This window comes from Neopelma chrysocephalum, unplaced genomic scaffold, assembly GCF_003984885.1.
Source record: "Neopelma chrysocephalum unplaced genomic scaffold, ASM398488v2 Primary Assembly neopelma1_96688, whole genome shotgun sequence".
NCBI lineage: Eukaryota > Metazoa > Chordata > Aves > Passeriformes > Pipridae > Neopelma > Neopelma chrysocephalum.
The window spans coordinates 644,192-665,807 of NW_020925333.1; the positions used below are offsets into that span (position 1 = coordinate 644,192).

General features: G+C 39.6%; 1 protein-coding gene across 5 annotated transcripts in view; it reads left to right on the forward strand.

The window, feature by feature from the left end:
• Window positions 1–21,616, forward strand: part of LIFR (LIF receptor alpha) — a 55,423-nt gene that overhangs the window by 9,536 nt on the left and 24,271 nt on the right. For all 5 annotated transcript variants that reach the window (XM_027709127.1, XM_027709125.1, XM_027709124.1 and 2 more), the window contains 7 exons: window positions 11,525–11,679; window positions 12,394–12,514; window positions 15,460–15,611; window positions 17,320–17,483; window positions 18,266–18,440; window positions 18,713–18,982; window positions 21,057–21,186. In XM_027709127.1, the coding sequence (XP_027564928.1) occupies window positions 11,598–11,679; window positions 12,394–12,514; window positions 15,460–15,611; window positions 17,320–17,483; window positions 18,266–18,440; window positions 18,713–18,982; window positions 21,057–21,186 (1,094 nt within the window). In that variant the 5' untranslated portion in view covers window positions 11,525–11,597. The remainder of the gene's footprint in view (window positions 1–11,524; window positions 11,680–12,393; window positions 12,515–15,459; window positions 15,612–17,319; window positions 17,484–18,265; window positions 18,441–18,712; window positions 18,983–21,056; window positions 21,187–21,616) is intronic.

A 21,616-nucleotide genomic window follows, 5' to 3' on the forward strand; every position in this document is an offset into this window, starting at 1 on the left:
GGAAAGTTGCAGAAATGGGAAAGCATAGAACTCTCCGAAGTTATCTTAGGTGGTGTTATTCTTATAATGCTGTGTGAGTTTTAATGACTTGCTTCATGGTGAGATTGGCACAAGCTTTTGTAGAAGAGGTTTTCGTAAAAGAAAGAAAAAGTAAGATGTTGGTGTTTCATACCATGAAATTTACATTAAAGGTTTTTCAGGTCTCTGTATTTAGACAGGTAAACTTGTAAGAATGTGCTTGGCCTTGTGCCTCATGTATTATGTATCTGGATGGGCCTGTGTTAGGTACCTGAAGAGCAGAATTTTTCCTGAGGAAATTCTGTTCCTACTGGAATAGAAGCTAAAAATAAACTGAAGCAGAACATGTCATTCATGTAATTACACCAAAAGGTGAGTTCTCCAGTTGACGCTTCTTCTTCTTGCACCCACGTTCTCTCCCCCATGTCTGGGCACCTCAATCTGCAGCCACCAGAGAGACCATTGAGAATTGCTGCACGTCTCTCATTCCCACAGTTGAACTTGCTCAGCACTTTGGAAACAATAGCTGTTTCATTGCTGAGTTGTGAAACAAAAAAGTTAAACTTATCAGCAACAATGCATGAAAAATGTGATGAACAGCCTTCCACAGGAAGAGATTTTTCCATTCTGCTGTGTAGGTATACAGAATTTATTGGTGTCAGAAGCTAATAAGTAAGAAATCCTTCTTCTTTTTTGTACATTATCTACCAGCTCAATGCTGAGAGAAGTAAACTGTAAGATTTACTAATAATAGCAGGAAGGAAGAACCCTGTTAAGCAAAGATAGAAAACTTGGACTGACTTGTGTGTGTAAAATCCAAGGTTGTTTTTTCCTCTCCTCAGCCTTTTTTTTATAGTCAACCTTCAGAAGAGAAGCTAAAAAAAAAAAGAACTTCAGGAGATGAATCTCACTTTCAAGGGAGGATTGAGGGAGAAGGAGCAGAAGCAAGTTACAGATGCTGTAGTGATGGTCATGTGAAAGTGATGTGAAGATGTGAGATGTGACCTTGAAAATTTCTGTTTTGTTTTCTCATTCAAAGTGTGAATCACCTCAGGAGAGACTTGTGGAACTGAATCACTCTGTGTTCTATTAGTAGTAGTCTCAATTTTGTATGAGCTGCTTTCAGTTTTAAATGGGGTGCAGCATCATTACTCCTACAGACACTGCTGTCTAAGCACTTGCTGGTGGATTATACACAGGGACTTGATTTACTGCTTTTCCTAAGTTCTAAAAGAAATTACAGCAAAACATTGCTTTATTTTACAGCAATAAAAATTATGGGTCCTAACCATCTTGCATATTATTTTAAAATGTTCATATCTTCATTGCTTTGTTTCTTTCCCTGAGCATTATTTTAATGGTTCAGAGTTTGCTCTAGCAGAGTACTTTTATAACAGTATTTTTCATTCTGAGACCCTCTATGAAACACTTAAAGAGCTTTGAGGAAAATAAAGAAACTTCCTAATATAAGAAAACTCCATCAGCAGACAAAACATAAACTTTTCATTTAGATTATTCTGAATATACTTAGGAAGTTTTTTGCATCTCTTTTTTAGTGGAACTGAGAGATCTCAGTCTATGTTTGAATCCTATTTGAAATAATTTAGCAGAAATTGAAAAGAAAATTTGAACTTTATGTTTTCTTTTTATGCAATGTTCTTCCTAAACTGAATGATCAGTCTAATTTATTTGACATGGAAAGTCAGGTGTTAATTTAATTGTAAAACAAATACATCTTGTGCCTTTGGCATTGCAGTAAATTATTTATTTCGATTAGGGCAATACAGTTAAGGAAGTGCTGCATGTTTGTAGAGGGGATAACATCAAGGAGCACACTAAAACTGAGATGAGATTCTGTGGTTTTTAGCAGCATCTGAGTGTATTAGAGGGGTAGAAAGGGTAAAATGAATGAATCAGTTTATATTAAGATACTGGGTTGCTAGCTGTGCTGCTACAAGATACACAAGTGCACCATAAATCCTTTGCAGGGATCTGGGGACCTCTGTGAGAGGAGCAGAGTGAACAAGGAGGAGTAATATTAGCTTCAGGCAGCTGGATTAGGTATGCCTGCATGACTTTTGGGTCCATAGCTCCATTGAAGGCTGTGAACAGCAAGGGAATGAGGGGGTACTGGTGCCATGAGCAACTGTGCATTCTGAGTACTTAAGATTAATTTCTGCACTTTGATGCCTTAAAAGAAGGATATGCATGTGTATGCATAAGAGAAAAACTCGAGGGGAGTAAGGTACAACTAAAACAGCCTGGCAAAGAAATAAAGAAGTTCAACTGCTATCTAATTACACATGGAAAGGCTTGTTCTCATAATGTCATAGTATATTGTAGACCTTCCTTCTTTGTCTTTGGGAGGGGAATGGCAGCATTCAGGGCCACTTGGGAGTGGAGCAGAGAGTAAAGCATTTGCCCACCCCAGTGGAAGGGTAGTCTACACATAATAACATTCTGCAGTATGTCATTGTGTGATATGTCACATACTTACTAAGAGTGGAAATACAGCAGGGCATGAGAGCTTTTAAAGTCTCAACAAAGATTACTACAATGGGAATTTATCAGAAAATATAGATCTATAGTTTCAGGAATTGCCCATTTCCTTGATAAGTAAAAAAAAATCAATTTATTTCTCGTAAGTGACTCTCATTCCTTACATTCACTCCAAAAGGATATCACATAACTATTGCTCCTTTTTCTCAATATATTATTTAGTGTGAAAGCCGCATTTCAGCATTCAGTCTATTTATATGCTGTTTGTAAACGTGGAGCCAGACTTTCTTTGGATTTGGTTCATTGTACCTTAAAAATAATTTGAATACCACAAGTTTCATTGTAAACAATGAAGGATTGCAACCCTTGGGTCATTGCCAGTTGTTTAAAAAAAATTGCACTTGGAATTACTGCAATAATTATCAGTGTTCTCTTATAAAACTAATTAGGCTTTTCCTGTAATGGAAAGAAGATTAAAGGTCATATAGTTCAAAATAAGTTTTTGGACATTGCCATATTAAGGAAAATAAATTCTTTCATTAATCAGGTCAATTTATTTAATGTTTTATTAGTTCATAAGGATGCATAAGCTGAAAAGAACTGGCAGGGACAGAGTTATGCAGATAACATGACTCTGATAAGGAACAGCAATTTTATTCTGCAGTCCTCTTTGTAAAGTCTGAGTGATATGATCTGGCCCTTGAACCTCACATGGAGTAAAGCGCAGTTGACATTGTGGGCAAATGACATTTTCCTCCGAAGACTTGCTGTCTTGAGAACTAGCCAGAAGTACCCCCTCCTCCCCCAAAACTGAGATGTGCTTTGGAATAATTGGTTTGTGTTTTGCTTCAGTTCTGTGTCAGTAAAATGCAGTAAGCACTAGAGAAGTGGGAAACATTCTCTGTGTGTTTTCATTGGATTCTTGGTTTATATACTGCAAAAAATGTGGGTGCGTTTGTTTCTATGCTCTACACTTGTATTAAGTACTGAAAAGGCAGAGTGGATAGCCATCGCAGTCATGATAAGAGGCATTTTTTATATATGCAAAGTCAGACTCGTGTGCCTTTGCTCACTGTGCTTATTCCATGCTGTGTTGCAGAGCACAAGAATTCAAGGAAATGTGTCAACCATGAGGTCACCAAATTCAAGCATATCAGGAAATATGTGTAGCTGTATCAGATTTACACAAATACATCCTTCACCTCCATGCAATATTAGTTTGTCAGTTGTAGTAAGTATCAAGAAAATTTTTTGAATGGGTTAAAACACGAGTGTGTAAATGACTCTGAGCCGTTTCCTTATTCTGCACAGCACAATAGCCTAGGAGATCAAAAGTTTTCTTTTGGCCAGTAGTGTCCCCTAACCTTCACCCTTTGCTTTGTTCTTTGTTGAGATGATTAGGTGTTTTCCATCTGCACCTCTATGGGAGAAGAATCTGTGCTTGTTAATTTGAGCTGACTTCCTAAGGAAGTTGGACTTATCTGATCATGTGTTGTCTGTCCCTTTTACCCCTGCAATAACCTTTGGACACACTGCTTAGGTTCAGTTCACTCAGGATGAGATGAGGTCTCAGCATACTGTGTCCTAACAAGCTTGGTGAATCCCTGCAGCTGGATGGAGAAACCGTGCTGAGGAAATGGCTGCAGAGTGAAGTCAACCTTTACTGAACTGAAATCCAGACCTCTCTAGTGTGCCTTCTCTGATCTCTAATGAGCCTTAGGGGTAATCTATAATAACATTGGCCTAATATGTAATAACAATAAATCATGAACAGGCTTGCAGATATCCCAAAACATATTTAGTCTATTTTTGGTAGTATTCGGGTTCACTGTGTTTCTCAGAAGAGTTTGTTTTTTTGTTGTTACCATCTGGAGAGCAGTGCTTGTGTTCTTAGTAGTGATGGATATGCTTGTCTTTAACCACGTGCTTGATGGCTAATGGATATGGCAAGGCCTTCCAGACTTGGGAGTTAGACACACAGTTTTCCTTTGAAAGTGCCTTTGTTCTTCTGAAAACCTCACACTAGGAGATCATGCAACATCTGGCTTGGAGACCACTCTTCCGTGGGGTATGCTGAACAGTGTGTGAAACAGTTACTCTGGTAGGACTAAGGGTTTCTAAATTAACATATAGTTTAATTGGGGACAGGCATAGTTCAGTGAGACCACAAGGCAAAGTGTGAAAAATGTACCTTTTGCTTGAAAAAGAGAAAAAAAATCTGCTAAGTTACCTTTTTTAAGTGGTAAAAATAAACCATCAGTTCCTACAGTGTCTCTTTTCTTGTTCTGCCCTTTAGTCCCCTGCTCTGCCTGACTGCTACGCCTCTTGAGTATCACTGTTTTTTTCTCTCCAGATCACCTATTCCAGCAGGGAAATTCCTCCTAGTGGTCTCAGTCTTGTTCTTGTTTGGTGGGGTCTTTGGTTTACAGGAGTTACCTGAAGGAGTCTTTCACTGTACTTTCCAAATCCTTCGCAAAATTTTATCCATGGCTGTGATTAAACTATTTGGTATCTGTTTCTGCTACATATTTTCCTTTCTTTGAAAAGGCAAGTCCTAAGGATCTCAGTTTCTCTGTGTGTGTTGTGTGTGTGTATGTTGTGCTGTCCAACAGGTACTAAATGCTTTCATAGAATCATCCTTGAGTTGTAGCACTTGTTCATGGATTTGTTGTCTCATCTCTTTGCCAGGTGAGGGTGCTTCTCATGCTAATTGCTACATGGAAGCACCCAACAGCTCTCCCAGTCTACAGCTTGCTTATTTGTATTTCCAGTGTCTAACTGTCCTGGGATCAGGAAAAAAAAAGAAGAACTGGAATTACTAGAGAGCAAGGGCAGCTGCAAGTTGGCCTTAGAACCTGAGAAATTGAAACACTTACTGTATCTGGGGTGTACCTTTACTCTTATTGGTAACATTTCTTGCCAAAAGGCTTGCCTTTGTAGATGGTGCTTGTGACCAGGAAAATGAATTGTTGAAGTGTTGATCTGTACGTTGTGTGTTTTGTCATGGCTTCTCACTTCACCTTGCAGAGCAGAGGCAGGCTGAGGTGGCTGCAAGATAACTGCAGTGGCTTCCCAGTATCTCGGAGGTGATGCTGCTGTTTGGCAGCTAGAGGAAGCAGTGAGGAGGGAATTTTTCTTCTTGTGCTTGACAGGAAAAAAAACCCAGCAAAATAAATGTCTCAAGGGACTGAAAATTTGGCCTTATGTACTCCTGCACATTTACTGAATAATATATTAACACCCTGTCTTTGTTTCCTTTCTTCCGCTGCAGGTTAGGGGAGAGCATGCAGATAGCCAACTTGAATTATTTTATCAGGTTTTAGATAGAGAAATAGCAGATTCTTACATTAATTCCTCAGAACTGGGGAAAGCCAAATTCCCAAATGGGATTCAGTTTTCATTTATAAACGAGTTTTAGTGATTCATGTCCTGTGAATCTTTTATAAAGTGGAATGGTGCCATGTTATAAAACAGAGAGGGAAAGCCTGCATTTAGATTACTGAAGATTTTTGTCTCAACTTTGGAAATTTTTTAAAGGACGTGGAAGAATGTACTCTGTTGAAAAACAGCCAAGCTCCTTCAAATAAATCTTATTAATTCTACTTTCATTTTTTTTATTACTCAGATAGCTTTAAAGTCAAAGAATGAAGGCTGTGGATCAGCAAAGCTGTTGTAAAGGAAGCCAGTTCATCTTCTGTTTCTGTGTCCATTGCCTTTACTGTTAGCTCTATTGGCAATTTGCTTGGTTTCCCAGAAATGTGTACTTCTGGCATGGTTTTTCAGATAGGGGAATTTTTTTTGGAAGCTTTCTGTTGGCAAAAGTAGGATGTGTAATTTGATATATGCATTTTTATCTGCATGTAAGTGTGTTTTCTTTCACTTTGAATGTTGAATTAGTATCTTTGGGCAGACATGAGTAAAATGAGCTTTCTCCACCTGCTGAACAGAGTAATTTTTCTTCTAGCAATAAGGTTTGATCTAGGCATAGACTTAGCACCTGCATTTCTGCTTGATTATTTGGGATTATGGCTGCTCAATATAGCCTCTCATCAGTCTCTACAACGTTTTGGTGGTGTGCTATGTAATTTTCCTTGAGAGCTTTTAATGTTCCACTTGGTGGCAAATTATTATGATGATACCTTTAATTGTGGAGAAAAAAAAGATGCAACTTGAGAAAATTTATGGACAAACAGATCTCTTCTATTATGTTTAATACATATATTTTTACTGATTTTGTCTAGTATATTCTCCACTTACAGTTTCCCTAAACCTTTTGTATAAGGTGACTTTTTAATAATTTCTTTTCAGATATCTGCTTGTGGAGCGCAAACATGTCTATGAAAACTGTGGCAACTAATCCTCAACTCATAGACATTTTTAGAAAACAGATCTGGAGACTTGTGACTGTCAGATCAGACTGCAGGCAGAAAGCAGGCCAGAAAGTTTATTGATTTTTTTTTTTTTTAGCTCTTTTGTTTGTTTGTTTTCAAAGTGGTTTCCAAGCACTTGACAATGAAATACACTCAGAGACCAGAAAACTCAATAGTAGAACAAAGCTTTGGAGAACTTTTGTGCTTAGAGAACTAATCTGTTACAACTGACTAAAAAAACACTTTTTTTCCCCTTTGAAGAGAACTGAGCATTTGGTCAGCTATGCTTTTAAAAAAGAAGATACCCAGAATCAGTTAAGCCAAGAAATATATAATAAGAAATGCAGTCAGTAGGAGACATACCAGTTATTTTCTGGTTTTCCCTTTAAGAGGTTAAGTCTAAAGGGGCTGGTAATGGCTTAAATGCTCCCCTTTTCTCAGGAGGTCACAGAATCTTTAACCTTCTTTACAGCTGACAAGAGTTTGAAGCAAACCTTTCCACAGATATTTTCCTAGGCGCACATTATTGTCTTGGAGTACTGTTTCCTCTCTTATCTATCTGATCACCAGTAGATGCACTGTCTGCATCAAAACATCTTTAAAAGTAATTTAAAAGTCCATGGTGGGTATTGAGCTGTTTTAAATATCAGCCATCAACTGTTGGCTTCAGTGAATAGGAATGTGAATCTAATTGTTCCTTTGATACCTTACCTGCATAAAAGGGAATTTAAAATTTCTTCTTTCTGACCTCAGGCACAAGGGTAGTTCCTCTGCACAACATAAAGCTCTGGGCAGAAGTCATGACATCCCCATGTACTGTAGCTTCCGACAGTTATTATGGAATCCTGGTTTTAGTAGATTCTTTCAAGTATGAGCAGTTATATACTGAAACCTGTCAAACATTTGCTGTCAGTATGGCATGAATTTGCATGTGAATACTTTTTGTAGACACACGTGGTGCTGTTCCTTAGCATAGGTTTATGAGAGGCTCTTTCCTTATTTGAAAATTTCAAAAGTGAAAGACCATTTCAGGCAAAGCCATTGAGATGAATTTGCTGTGCAAATACACTCACACTAAGTCAGGACGTTTGCAGTCCATTTGAGGATGAGATTGGAGTCTGAAGTACTAAATAAACAGCTACGTGGCAGCTTTATACAGTATCCGGGGCTGGATCACACACTGAAATCAAGTCAACAAGGTCTGAATGTTGGGAGAAAGCAAACATGGCATGAGCTGTGTAAACACATACTACTCATAGGTTTGCCATAGAAAAGTTCCTTCATTGTGCTTGATAATGCTCAAGCCTCGGGGCAGAGATATTTCAAGGCTGTGGATACAGCAGCTTTGGTTCACAGAGCAATGTTTGTTCCAGGAATGATCAGAAATATAGAAACCGAGACTGGGAAATGGTAAAAAAAAAAAAAAAAAATTAAAAATTGGTGTTTTTAAGGGAGGAGCTATTAGAGATCTGATATCAGTCATCTATTCTGTAAGATGGTGCTGCAAGGCAGAGGTTAAACTGTTCTTTGTCTGCTGGAGATAGGACAAAGTAATGTGCTTAAAATGGAGCAAGAGATAGTTGTGGAGCACATTTGGAACACTGATGATAGTGACAGTGAAGTGACACGAATATATTGCCCAAGGAAATTAGATTGTTATAGGATGTGCTGTTGCTGATATTATTTAAGATGAACAACTGTTAAAGGTGGTTTAGTTGCAATTTAGTCTGGTGGAGACAATTGGCTAACCCCCTTCATACCATTTTTTAAAAATAAAGTCTTGCAGTGTAAAGACATTTGTGCTTAGTAGCAACTGCTCCTGTTGAGCTCCAGCCAGCCATGGTCAAGATTTTGCCTTCCTCTGACAATGTTGAGCTCTCTTGTCCTAAATAATATCCCTGACTCTTAGGAGATAAAGTCCTGTACATCTTAAGAGTACATCTGCCTAGAGGATAATGTACTTTTCATATCTTTTAGGCTAAGGAAAAACCTCTATGCCTTGTTTGATTTAGATTTGAACTGATTGGAAGCAGCTTTCATCCAAAGAAAGTGAACTTCCTATTTTTAAAGTAACTCAATTATTTTGTAACTTTATAATTAAAACAAGCCTATAAATGGGGATCTTTTTTCCTGACTAATGGCATTTAATTATGCGACACGAGGCTTTTCTTTGCCGACTTTTCAACAAGTTATAAAATGTTTGTAAGAAAACAAGAGCCAGGGAGTCTACGCTTCTTACGAAAGACTGTGGTTTACAAGACACTAATCATGCCCTGCATAAGAGTACATAGGTTCCCTTCTGTGCCTGACTCTAAAACAGAAATTAAAACTGTGCTTGAGTTAGGAGAACTTGGTATGACTCAGATATCTTGTAATGCGCTGCTGTGATGTACTCTTAAAACTTCTGCAGTAGGAGGACCACTCCATGTATTGAAGGAGGTGCAAAAAACCAGAAGATTTTCTTAAAACACACACACACATAGTTGCTGAATGAACAGGTTTTGCATAAACCTACAAGGTTAATGTGTTTAGAGGGTTGAGATTATTGCTACAGGCTTGGGATTTAATTAATATTACAGAGCAATTTTTTCTCCTTCAAGTAGCATCTGTGCTTTCCTTTCTTTATCCTTTCCTTGACTGCCAGAAGGCCAGCTGACTGTCAGGTGTTTGTGATATAGAACTTTAAATTTTGATTTTAGACTTTTCTGGAAACCAGAAATGATCTTTGAAGAAGTCTTCAGAAACATAAAATTTACATTTATATCACAAATAGAAATCAGTCCTTTTATTCATGTAACTCCCAGGTCTGTCTGAGAGGTCTTCAAATTTTTTATGAAGTTAGAGCTTTATGAGCAAGGTTCAAACCTGGAGGTAACATCCCATATTCTGATTAATAACATGGACAAATACATGAAGACCCTGAGATACACCAAAATATAGTAGGGGACTTCAGACAAAGAGATTATTGTATTTTATGTGCTGGTGGGTTCTTGATTCATCTTTGCCTGGACATGGATTTGTCAACCTCTGCTCTTTATTTGGCTTTTAACAAGTTTCACAGCATGGATATTACAGATTATTAATATATAAAAGAAGAACTGAGTGCGTCTAGGGGTAGTATAGCTTATATTAGTTTTTAGTGAGGTTTTCAGGTGGTTTGCGAACATGGTGAAATTAAAATAATTTTTAAGTTTTAAGTGTTTTTCTTCCCTCCAGACATAACAGTGGTCTTTACCATAGCACGTCTCATCTCTTGTGTGCCTGGGACTTGCCTTCAGCCTGGTTATTGCAGACCAAGAGAAAGAAGGGAAGTGGCCCCTTGTGAGCAGCTCTGGATTATTTGGCATAGTTCTGATACGTTTCTCCTCTCACAGTGCCGATTGGTGAGGGACAGAAGAACATTTCAGGCATCCCCAGCTGTCCCCTGAGGGAGGATTCCTTTAAAAAAATTAATAAAAAATACATGGTTGTACTGCAGGGATGAGGAAGCATACTCCTGGTAGCACAGGGGACTTCAGTGAATAGAGCTTTCTTTCAAAATTTCATAGGCTTTTAGGCAAAAGTCTGTTATTTTGATGATGACGTACATCTAGCTTTGGAAGAGATTTCAGAGACAACATCAGGAGCCTTGGAGCCTGGACAAAATGGGAACAAAACTGCTCTCCAGGACAGGCAGGCTTGGCCATATTCTAACATTGAAAATTGCCCAGCTCCTGCTGTTGGTTGCTGAGAAAAGGCCTCTTGTTACATAGGAGTTATGGTCTCTGGAAGGGTGCTCAAGTCTTCAGAGATTTCAGGTAGCAGGTAAATGATGCACCAGGAATTGACTAAGCTTTAGGATAAGCTTTCCTGCAGTTTTTCTTTTTGAGAACAAAAACTGATGGTTGTTGATGTGTGGGGTGGAACTAAATGTGTTCCCTGGGTCTCGCTGAAGAGTTGAACTTCTCTTTATAAAACATGAAACCCCTTTATCTTCAAAGAACACATTAAATATAATATTCTAGATAATTTTTTACCTTGAGGTGTCTGTTATAGTAGCAAGTATCTCTTGATACACAAATGGCTCATATTTTTTTTTCCATTATTTTTCCTCCAGGCATTATTATTTATCACTGGATTGAACCAGTGATCCTGGGTGTTCAGATCTGGTTCTGCAATGTCTCAGGCATCCCATAAGTTTGAATAGTAGCAATATGAAAAATGAGAAGAGGAAAGAAGAAAACAGATGGTCTGTCCTGTCCCCTTAAATGCGTAAATGAAGCAGGGGATGTTTCCATTCATGGTGTACAAGATGCTTTGTGAATGTGACATTTCATCTAAGTTGAAGAGGCTTATTCCAGGGGATGCCATGTCTGTTCTGTTCTGATATCAGATGGTCCTGAATGATGCCTGTGGACCATTGAGTTTTACATGTCTATGATTCTTGAGGTTGTGTTTGAAATGTCTTACTGAAAATGTATGCATCAAGGAGTTGTTGGGACAGAGAAAAGGTTTGCATGACAGACAAAGGAAAAGGAGTTGCTACGCCTGGGAACAGTACTGAAGAAGAAAAGTAGATGGAACAAAATGTGGCATTTGTGGAGTACCAGCTCTACAATTTATACGGGGTTTTTTATTATTTTTGTGTTTAATTTTAGAACTGACCAGCTTGTTGGAAGATGACGTTTATTCCTGCTTAAAGCTGCTGTTCTGAAAACAAACAGTAGAAGAATGTGGAAGAATTCAAGCCTCCACTGCCTTTTAGTACTAGCTATCTTATGCCTAAGAAGCTTAGTATACAGCCAAGAGATAGGTGAGTTCATGGCAGTGTAATTCACTAATTACTTTTTTTTTTGGAGCTTCTGTACTGACACCTTGTAATTACATTGCTTTCTTACTAAATGTATATTCAGAAACTGCCACCTCTGTGGCCCCACACCATCCTAGGGATGGAGGTAATGCCAGGCCTGGTGTCTGCTTTCCAGCACCCATCAGCATGTTGTAAACCAGTGCAAAACTGAGTGTTAAATTCTCCATAACGCAACTGATAGTCTGCATATACAGTTGATGTAAATGCCTGCATTGAAACCTCCTTGCTGTATACGCCAGCTGTCTTCAATAATTTCACACATTATCATTAACTGCCCTTTTGTCATTAGTTGCCTTCCATGTGCGACAGTGGAGAAGAGCAAAAAAACTCGTTAAATTTATCATCAAAGACTGTGGTTTTGCCATTGGCCCAAAGCCTGCTTATTAGGCTAGGCAAGGAGTGGATATTGTGGAAGGAGACAGCTGCCTGTGTTAGGCACACGAGTACAAGCCCAGATCTTAGGTAATTCTAGAAAGCTGGGAGTCTGTGGCTTTCTAATCAGACACACAAATTGTTCAGCAGTTTTCAGATACTGGCCAGACAGGCATGCAATAAAACTGTAAAAAGAAAGGCTACAGATGTGAACAATAGCAGTAGTTTTACAGTTGCTCACTTCTGACCTGTAGTTTTGAGACTGTATTTCTTCTATGATTTCAGGTTCTCTAGGGCACCCCCAGAATTTGAAATGCGTAACGCACAATTTACACAAAATGATCTGTACTTGGGATGTGTCTCCTAGAAGAAAACATGGACAAACTGACTTTTGCTATGCTACCAAGTAAGTCCCACATATACCTGGTTGAAAAATACCAAATTGTGATGAAAGTACAGTTTTTCCTTAGTCACTGCCCATGGAATTTGTGATGCTGTTTTTTCCCAGCATCTCCCCATCAGTTTTCCTTGGGTGGTGCTCCCTCCAGGCCCTGTTAACTCAGGCAATGGCAGGGTTTCTGGCAAAGTTATTCCACGCTAACAATTTGCCTGCCAAAATCTGCTTGCTCTTTTCAAAGGACTGGAAGATGCTCTTATTTACTCAGACTTCTCTGTGTGTCTGCCTATCCCTTGCTTATCCCTTGCTTAGAGTTTTCATGAGGGATATCTTCAAAACAGGTTCAGTCCAAAAGGAAATGAGAGTTGGAAGCAGCAAATCCTGATGTTATGGGCCAAAGCGGTAGAATATATGACATAAGTGTTGAGATTCACATGTGGAAAAACAAGAAAAATCTCTTGGTGGCTGCCTTACAATCTTTATAAATTTTAAACTGAAGAGCATTGTATTAGAGGAAACGTAAAAATTATTTCATAATTAAAATGGCTTTTGTGAAGTGAATGAGAGTGGAGAATTTTGAGAAAAGTTAAAAAACACCTTAAATCTTCTGTGTTTTTTTCACTAATGAGAACTACATGTTCAAATCCCCATGCAGTGGGTCTGCCAAATACTTATCATGTGCTAGGGATGAGTTCAAATCCATTCTGCATCTTGATCCTGCCCCCAGTCCAGATATTTATACAGTCTTTTTTCCTGTAAATTCTGCAGGCAGCCCAGACTTTTCCTTGGGGTCCCGGGGCTTGGCTGCACTTAGTCCACCTACATGCTTGATTCTCTGTGTCTCATTATTCATGCTGCATTGCCAGCTATCATTTCTATTTAAAAAAAATAATCCATATATGTGACATTGTGGCCAGAGTTCAGGAGTGCAGAGTTCAGGAGGTACTGCCCTCTGAACAGGAACAATCATGTAGCTGCTGCTGTTTCTCCTTAGCAAAGCAGAACAGGCTGGGGGCCCTGAAGCAAAGAGGATGAGAGCTGAGCTTAGTGCAGACATCCCTGAGGGAAAGAGGTTTTGTTTTTCAGTTACCCAAACATCCTCTAATAATATCTCAGTACAGAAGAGGAATAGTCTTCCTGAGCACTCAAGTCTCAGCTGGCCTTCGCTAGCCCAGAGTCTTGCGTGAATCTTAAAGAGTTCAGCCCAAGCTCTTGACTCCAGCTGATGGGAGCTCCGGGGTCCCGTTCCAGTTCATAAGTGAGTAACAGTCCCTCAGCAGGAAGTCTGGCATTGTTCTCTCTGCTTTCCTTCCTCCCGTCATTGCCCCAAGAGGAAGGTCTGGATTTTTCCAAACTTTCTGCCTTTCTAGTTGCATATCAGTGCTAATGAGCAAAGGGACTTGACCCATCCATTATTGTTTCCTCTATATATCTGCATCCCCAAGACAAAAGCCAGATCACATCATGCTGAGCACTGCACAAACATAAAGCACAGGCTGTATTTTCACCTAGGATCTTAGCAGTCCTCTCCCCTGCCCTCTGCTCTTTCCTCATGAGCTGAGCCGCAGAAGGGAGCTAAAAAATTTGTTCTAAGATGCAGACACAGGTGGTAAATCTGCTCCCATATGCCATTACTTTGAGATGAAATGGAGGGAGAGGGAGTCAGGAAACATAAATGGAGGGGGAGATACTGTTAAGTTTGGGCTTTTTTGGTTTTTGGGGGGGGGTTCTTTGTTTATTGTAATTTTTTTAAAATATTTTAATTTTTATTTTATTTTGCTTATTTTCGAATATTGATTCCTGGTGACTGTAGGTTTCAAAAATGTATCTTTTGTTGTGCCAGAGGAGGTTTAGATTAGATATTAGGAAATTTTTTTCACAGAAAGGTTTGTAAAACATTGAAACAGAATATCCAGGTGTCATGGTTTGGAGCTGGCTCCCTGCCAAGTCTCCAAACCTTACCACAAGAAGTTGTCCCCCCACCCCAAACCAAGGGAGAAGAGGGGAAAAAAAAAAACCAAAAGAACCGAAAACGAGAGAGACAAAGCAATATATATAAATATATTTACACTTATATTTACAGTTATGTACAGTTCAAATATATATACAATTTCACAGGGAAAGGGGAAGGGAAGAACAAAAACCAAAATTATATATATATATCATCCCGATCAGTAGCCCAAGGTCTATCAACTAAAAGAATTAGCAGAGAATATCTTACTACTCTCCTTGGGACAATGGAGAGTCACACTGGAGCGACTGCCGGCAGCCTCTGCCTCCCAAGGTCGACAAGGCCTTACCAGGCCTCACTCTCCAAGCCGACAGACTCAACACAGGGAGATCTGCACCTCCAAAGCCGCCGGAAGGAAAGAGAGCAAAGGTCTTTCCTCCCTTCTTCTTATACCCCAGTTTACGTAAAAATCGTAGGGAATACCGGGTAAATCTGGGCACTTCCTTGGTTACAAACTGGTCACCAAGGAAGGCCTAGGCCAAACTACCACACCAGGGAAGTAGGGGAGTCATGAGCCCTGGAAGTGTTCAAAAAACATGTGGATATGGCTTAGTGGGCATGGTTTAGTGGTGCTGGTACTAGGTTGACAGTTGCGTTTGTGATGAATAATCTTAAAGTTAAGTTTTCCAAACTTAACGATTCTGTGATTTTCGTTAAAAAGTCAGGTTTTCACGTGGAAGTGTTCTCTTAACAACTGGTAGTTGCATTATGCAGCTAAGTGCACAGCCTATGACTACAATGAAAGTGACTTGAAAGATGAGGAAATGCCTGTTAATCTGATACTAACCAAAGCCCGTGCAAGTCTCACTCCTTCACAAACTTGATATGGAGCTCTCTGTTTATTAGAGGGAATTTGTGTTTTATTAGTGTCCAAGAATAGGACTTAACTTGCCTTAGCTGCCTATCAGCTGAAATAACTGCTTAATCCTCTCTGTCTTTTCAGTGACCTCCCCACTCCGGTGTGTTTTAAAACTAAGGAGAAAAGGGTTGAGATTCCAGTTCCACACAGCTCCAGCACAGTGACAATAACTACAAATAGCATCTCTGGAATTGCTTTGGCTACCAAAGAATTTAAAATTCACAAGAAAGATGTCTGTAAGTATTAGAGTTTATGTGTGTACACAAAGCCTTCACACTGTGTTTAACAATTCTCCAGATGTGTACATGCTTGCAGTTTTCTTTGACAGTATTCCTGTAGGTAAAATGTTGATAGGCTGAGTCCATGTGAAGCTACCATGCATCATAGGTTTTTATCTCTAATCCTTCAGAGGAAAGAAAACTCTTCTTACCCATAGCTCATAGCAGAGAAATCAAGGGCAGAATATGACAAGGAAAGCAAAATACAACACTGTTACGTCCCCAACTCTTTACCCTTTTTTATTTTAGTTATAAGTCAGGAAGGATTTGTAAACGAATTCCTAATCCTCATACTGAGGTACCTGCATGGGTTTTAAAGTGCTTTTGGTCAGACTTGGCTTGGGAAAGGCAGAATAAACTTCCTAGTGTCTCTTCTTCCGTTTTGGATGCTACAGAATGAAGTAGCTTATTCCTGCAATTTCAGAACACTCCAAGGGAAATTATATCATATGTCACTCCTGACAGGATCATATTGTCCTAATATATGCCCAACTTACTCGTTCTGTTCAACTGTAAATGAAACTGAGCAAATACATTTATTCTTGGGAGATAGACTGCTTCATGTTGGAGTCATAAATAAATCAGACTTTTTCCCACTTCTTTCCATGCAAAGAAGGAAGTTGTAAACTGAAGATGGCACTGCCACCATCTTCCATGCTTGCTCTAGGCTTGCTCTAGTCCTTTAGTGTAGTCAAATTCTAATGTCAGTAATACTCCTTATCCATGCTTCTCTTTACAGTTGAGAGCAGCTCAAGAACTTTAACAAAATGGAACTCACAAATATTTGGGCAATGCACTGAGTTCTCCAGGATATTGCTGGCTCCAGGCAGGATGAGTCTCTCAGGTTCATCACAGGTTATCGTAGGCAGCGTTGAACTGTGTTGAACACTTTGCAGGCTCTCAGGTCCATGTTCAGGACTGAATTGGATGTATCAGACATTTTAAAAATATGTTTTGTCCTGCAGCAGGCCAAATGAACTGCCATAACCCTTGTGTTACCATAATTCTTCCCCGCTTCTCAATCTCTTGCTTCACCACTGCTCATTTGTAGAAGAGGTCTTCTGTTTAATCTCCCTGTCCTGTCCGCATCATGATGTCATGCCTTTAGTATTTCTTCCAGCTTAAAATCACTTTCCCCATGATCTTCTTCAGGCCCTCATGTGAGCTTCTTCCATCCTCTGCTTCTGCTCTCCTTTCTCCCTGCTCTCATTTTTGTTGCAAATCCCCACTTCCTTACTGGTGTCCAAAACTTACTTCTTTTGGAGATGGTTTTCCATCATCTTCCCTAGAAGTGTTCTTATGCATGCTTCAAAGACTGTCACCATGTTTCCTTTGCCTCTGCAGTATTGAATGAAGGATGTAAAAGACAGGATACCTTCCTTCCTTATGAAGAGTCATATTCATGACCAGTTACTCGCGTATCTGCATGCTGAGATATCCAAAGAAAATGCTGCCTGGTGATTCATCAGCACCTGTGCTTTCCTGAGAACTTTGGTGCTCAAGTAATGACAGAGCCTATCTCATTCTAATTACAGAGATTGAGTTACATGTTTGTATGGCTACTAGCCAGTTCAGAGCAGAGAGATGTGGCTGTTGAACACCTGTAGGGCTGGTGTTGCTGACTAATGACTTGAGTATGGGTTTTTTTCTCCCTCTCTTTTTCAAGTGTTTATTCCTGTCACTCCGCGCATTCTTAGTTTAACGCCTGACTTTTCAACTTCCACATTAAATCTGAAGTGGAGTGATAATGGATCAGTCTTCCCAGACGGACTGGATGCTGTTTGGCAGATTCAGATACTCCGAAAAGAAACAATGGAAAAAGTCACACAAGTAAGTCCTTTTCTTCCCTTATGAAAAATACATATGCAATTTTTGCCCTTGGTAATATTCTGAGGTCATTTGAAGAAAGCTGAGAATGATGAAGATTGTAGAGCTGTGTAGAACCTTCTAGTCATGCTTCTAGTATGTAATTTCTTTTTAAGTTTCAAAGTTATGAGAAGACTGGCTACTATACTGTCAGTACTGACTCACACCATTTTATTTTTTTAATCTAGTACAGGGATTTTTTAATTAGAACTTGCTTATGAATTTGGCAGATATTTTACACCATTGTCTCCAACAGTATGTCAAGTCTTGGTTTTTGAATGCTCAGCTTGCTTTTTTCTTTTTTTTGTAACCACAGTTCTTCCAAGCCAATTTGTAGCTCTGTTCTAAACATTTCAGTAATGAAGAAAAGACAAAATGTGCAGCCTGGGACATTTTAGAAAATTTGGAACATTTCCCTGCCTGGGAGAGGCCCAGGATACTGGGATGCAGTATATACCTATTTAAATGCTTGGTGAGCTTCCTGCTCTCTCTCAGATGTCTGCCCTCTGGTATTTCTGGCAGGCAGTCTACCTGGCTGGTGGGCTTTTTAGTAAGTTAGGCTTTTGTCCAAGTAAATTCACTGTGCAACTGAAAGTTAGGTGGGACACTCCAATAATCTCTCAGGATATTATGCTTTAGTTCATTTAATTTGCCATTCTGTTGACACCTGGGAGATTATAAGTCATTGTAAGCAGGTGTTTATAAGCTCTGTCTTTGTTATTTTTTTGTGTGTGAAAACTTTGCAGGTTACTTACCACTCAAAACTGACTCATGAAGACATCATTCTTTCTTGGAACTGGACATCAGATATACCTTTGGAGTGCACATCGCACTATGTGAAGATTCGCTGTTATATTAATGTAACACAGTTTTTTGGCCTCAAGGAGTGGAGTGACTGGAGCCCAGTAGAAGTGATCCCTGGTATGTTTGTTCTCTTGCCACCACAGGGACTTTGATTTCATTGTAAGAAGTGAGCCAAAATCAGAGAAAAAGCGTTAGGCATTGATGGGCTGCTGGCTTTGAGGATGTTTTGATTGGAGAAATAATGCAATCACTAGTTAATGAAACCTAGTAAATATTTATTTGTATGCATTGGAGTGCTCCTCAGTCACATTTTAGCTGATCAGCACCATGTTTATAGCAAATTGTTCATGTCGGATTTTTGTTTGTTTGTTTTCTTCCTTCTCTACTAGGAAAAGATACTGATCCCAGTGAGAGTGGAGTGTTTCCTCTGGATACTGTGGTGGCAGTGGGTTCAGATGTGACATTTTGTTGTATCCATGAAGAAGGTCAGAACGTAACAATCATGAGTTATGGATCAAAGCCCTACCCAGTGATACAGCTGAGCAGTCGGAGCCATGCAATCAGAGTACTAAATGCCAGTGTCTCAGATTCCAGTGGAACAAATGTAGTGTGCAGACTCAACAATGGAATAGTGGAGGGAACTGTCCTGTTTGTAGGATGTATGTATCATTATGTTTACTAACCTCAGGAAAATCAAAATCATTTTGAGAGTCTTAGAGTTCTGCTAGGAAACACATACTACTGTGGCTTTCCCCCCCCCTCCCCCAGCCTTTGGTTTTGAGCATGAACTGGGATTGTACTTGTTTCACTGCGGAAACTCCAGCTCATGGAGAAGACACCAAGTTTGGGAGGATGAGAAGGTACCCATATAAGCCCTCTTCTTTTAGAACGTGGCCCAGTGCTTCTTTCATTGATCTCTTGTTCTAAGGTACTTTTTCATGATCTGGAATACTCAGTAGTTTACTGCCATATGAATATTCATCCCCAGTCTATATCACTGTAGGTTTACATCTGTTCTGGTTTAGTCCATGGCAAGGTGAGAGTAAGAGCAAGAATTGTAAATGCAAACATTTGTTTACCAATCAGTCAAATGAAGACAATAAAACAGTTGGACTTGCAACAAAATGTGCTCATCCAGGGCAGTAGCTCCTTGGGAGCTAAATACAGCAGAGGAAACCAGGCGACAATTCCTTTTTCCTGGACGGTCTTCTGAAACACCCTTTTAGTATTGTCTTTAAAGGTACTGAATCACTGTGCATCTTCTCTGCCAGGCTCAGAAATCTGTTCCAGAAACAGATACCCGTTAAAACAAATGACTGGAAGTACCTCATGGTTTTTTTCTCATAATTGGTCATTTTAGAGCTTTATGTGTTTTCCCCACATGGATTTTGAGAGTTATAATCTTCCGATAGCTGCTCATTATAATCCCATTCCCCATTACAAATGCCTGCCTTGAAACTTAGGATCCTTGGGGTTGAGGAAAGGGATAGGAGAAACTGGACTAATTTTGAAAGTGTGCTTCCATCTCCAAGCTGTGTGTGCTCTCATTGGCTTTGTCTATTAAGTTTGCTATAGCAAATGCAAAACAGAATTCCGCCTTTGATGTTTTCTCAGTGATATGTCATTTTTGCATTATTTGCACTGTATTTACTTTTGTGGGAGAATCATCCAGGTAATTAAGTCAGTGATTCAAGAAAGAATGCCCTGACAATCCCATAGGTTTCTCCTGTGCAGTGGTTTTCAAGATGGGATTCCAAGTCTGTTTCTTGTCAATATTTCTTCTAGTGGTGTCTACAGTGGTGTCTACTTGTCATGGGCCTCTTGCTGATGACAGACATTTGGGGAAGAAAAGGTAGAGGAAGGAAACATAATGCCTTGGTTAAGCCTAGGTCTGTGTTCTTTTTTGGCCCGCTGCTCATAATCTGAACTAAGCCTGCCACTGTCACCTCTTGCGTTAGTGCCCCTTCTCTAGGGCAGCTATGTGGATATTATTGTGCTACCTTTGGCACATCTTTTCAGTCTCATACATCTCAAGTGTATGAGACCTGAAACAAGTGCTCTACCTACTCTCAAGTTAGCATGGTTGCCCTCTCTATTGGGAACACTGCCCATCTTTTCCAGGAAGGCACTCAACACTGCCCTAGTAGGGCAGCAAAAAACAAGATTTAAAAGAAAAAGATTGGCACTTCCAAAGCCATGGGAAAGGAGATGAGCCATTCAGGGCTTGCTTTAACTTTCAGCTTCAGTGTGGAATTCCTGCCAAAGGGACCATCTCCTTGACGTGACTTGTTTGGAGAATTCAAAACAGTGTTGGGGCTGGCACGTTAGAAAATGTGACGCACAGCCGACAGCTTTCCTGCATTGCTCAGTGGCTAAACCGATGCTAAGAATTTCAGAAGAGTCTTGGCAGAGTTTCAGTGAAACACTTCCAGGTCAGAGCCTGGAGCTTGTGAACATGTTTGCATGTGATTTACCAGGTTACCCACCCACTTAGAATCCTCGAGTCAAGTGTTAGTCAGATGGGGCTGATAATAATTATCCATCTGTTTTATTGTGACTTTTTAAAGGCATATTTTTGTATGGTTGGAGTGTAACTGTAGCCATGTATTTGTGAAGCACGCAATCCAGACCCAGAAAAAACAAATGGTGATGTTTTCAGGAAGCCAGTGACCCAAATGTCACACTAGAATGGCAGAACATAGCTAACTCTTCTGGTTTCCTTTCATGCTACAGATGCTCCTGATATTCCCCAAAACCTCAGCTGTGAAACACCCAATTTCCAGATAATAAAATGCACCTGGAAACCAGGCAGACCCAGTGGACTGTATGCAAAACGAAAAACAAAGTACAGTTTATTTGAAAGGTAAATAATCAACACTAAAAGGAGTAAAAGGGTACAACTGGAATACCTCCATTGCTGCCTGTGACTTACTGCACCATGCCTGTTTAAATGTGATAGTTTTCATTGTTTAGAGCCTAAAATACTTTCCAGGAGTTTCTGAAGTTGTAACTAAACTTGGAAAACCCTTGTCTAGCCCTACAAAATTCCAGTGGAAATTAAGGATGACTTTTCCCAGGGGCTTATACCATTATGAACTCACAAGTAAATAAAGGGCATAGAGTATGAGGCTGCTGCCAACATACAGATAAGACCAATATGAAAATACAAGTAGATAATGAGTCAATCACTAATTTTTAATTTTTTTTTTTTATATGAAACCTGGGTCAGATTGTCTGTCAGATGTTTACTTCTGCTAGGCAAGATGGCAAGAAGCCCACTGAGAAAGAATTAT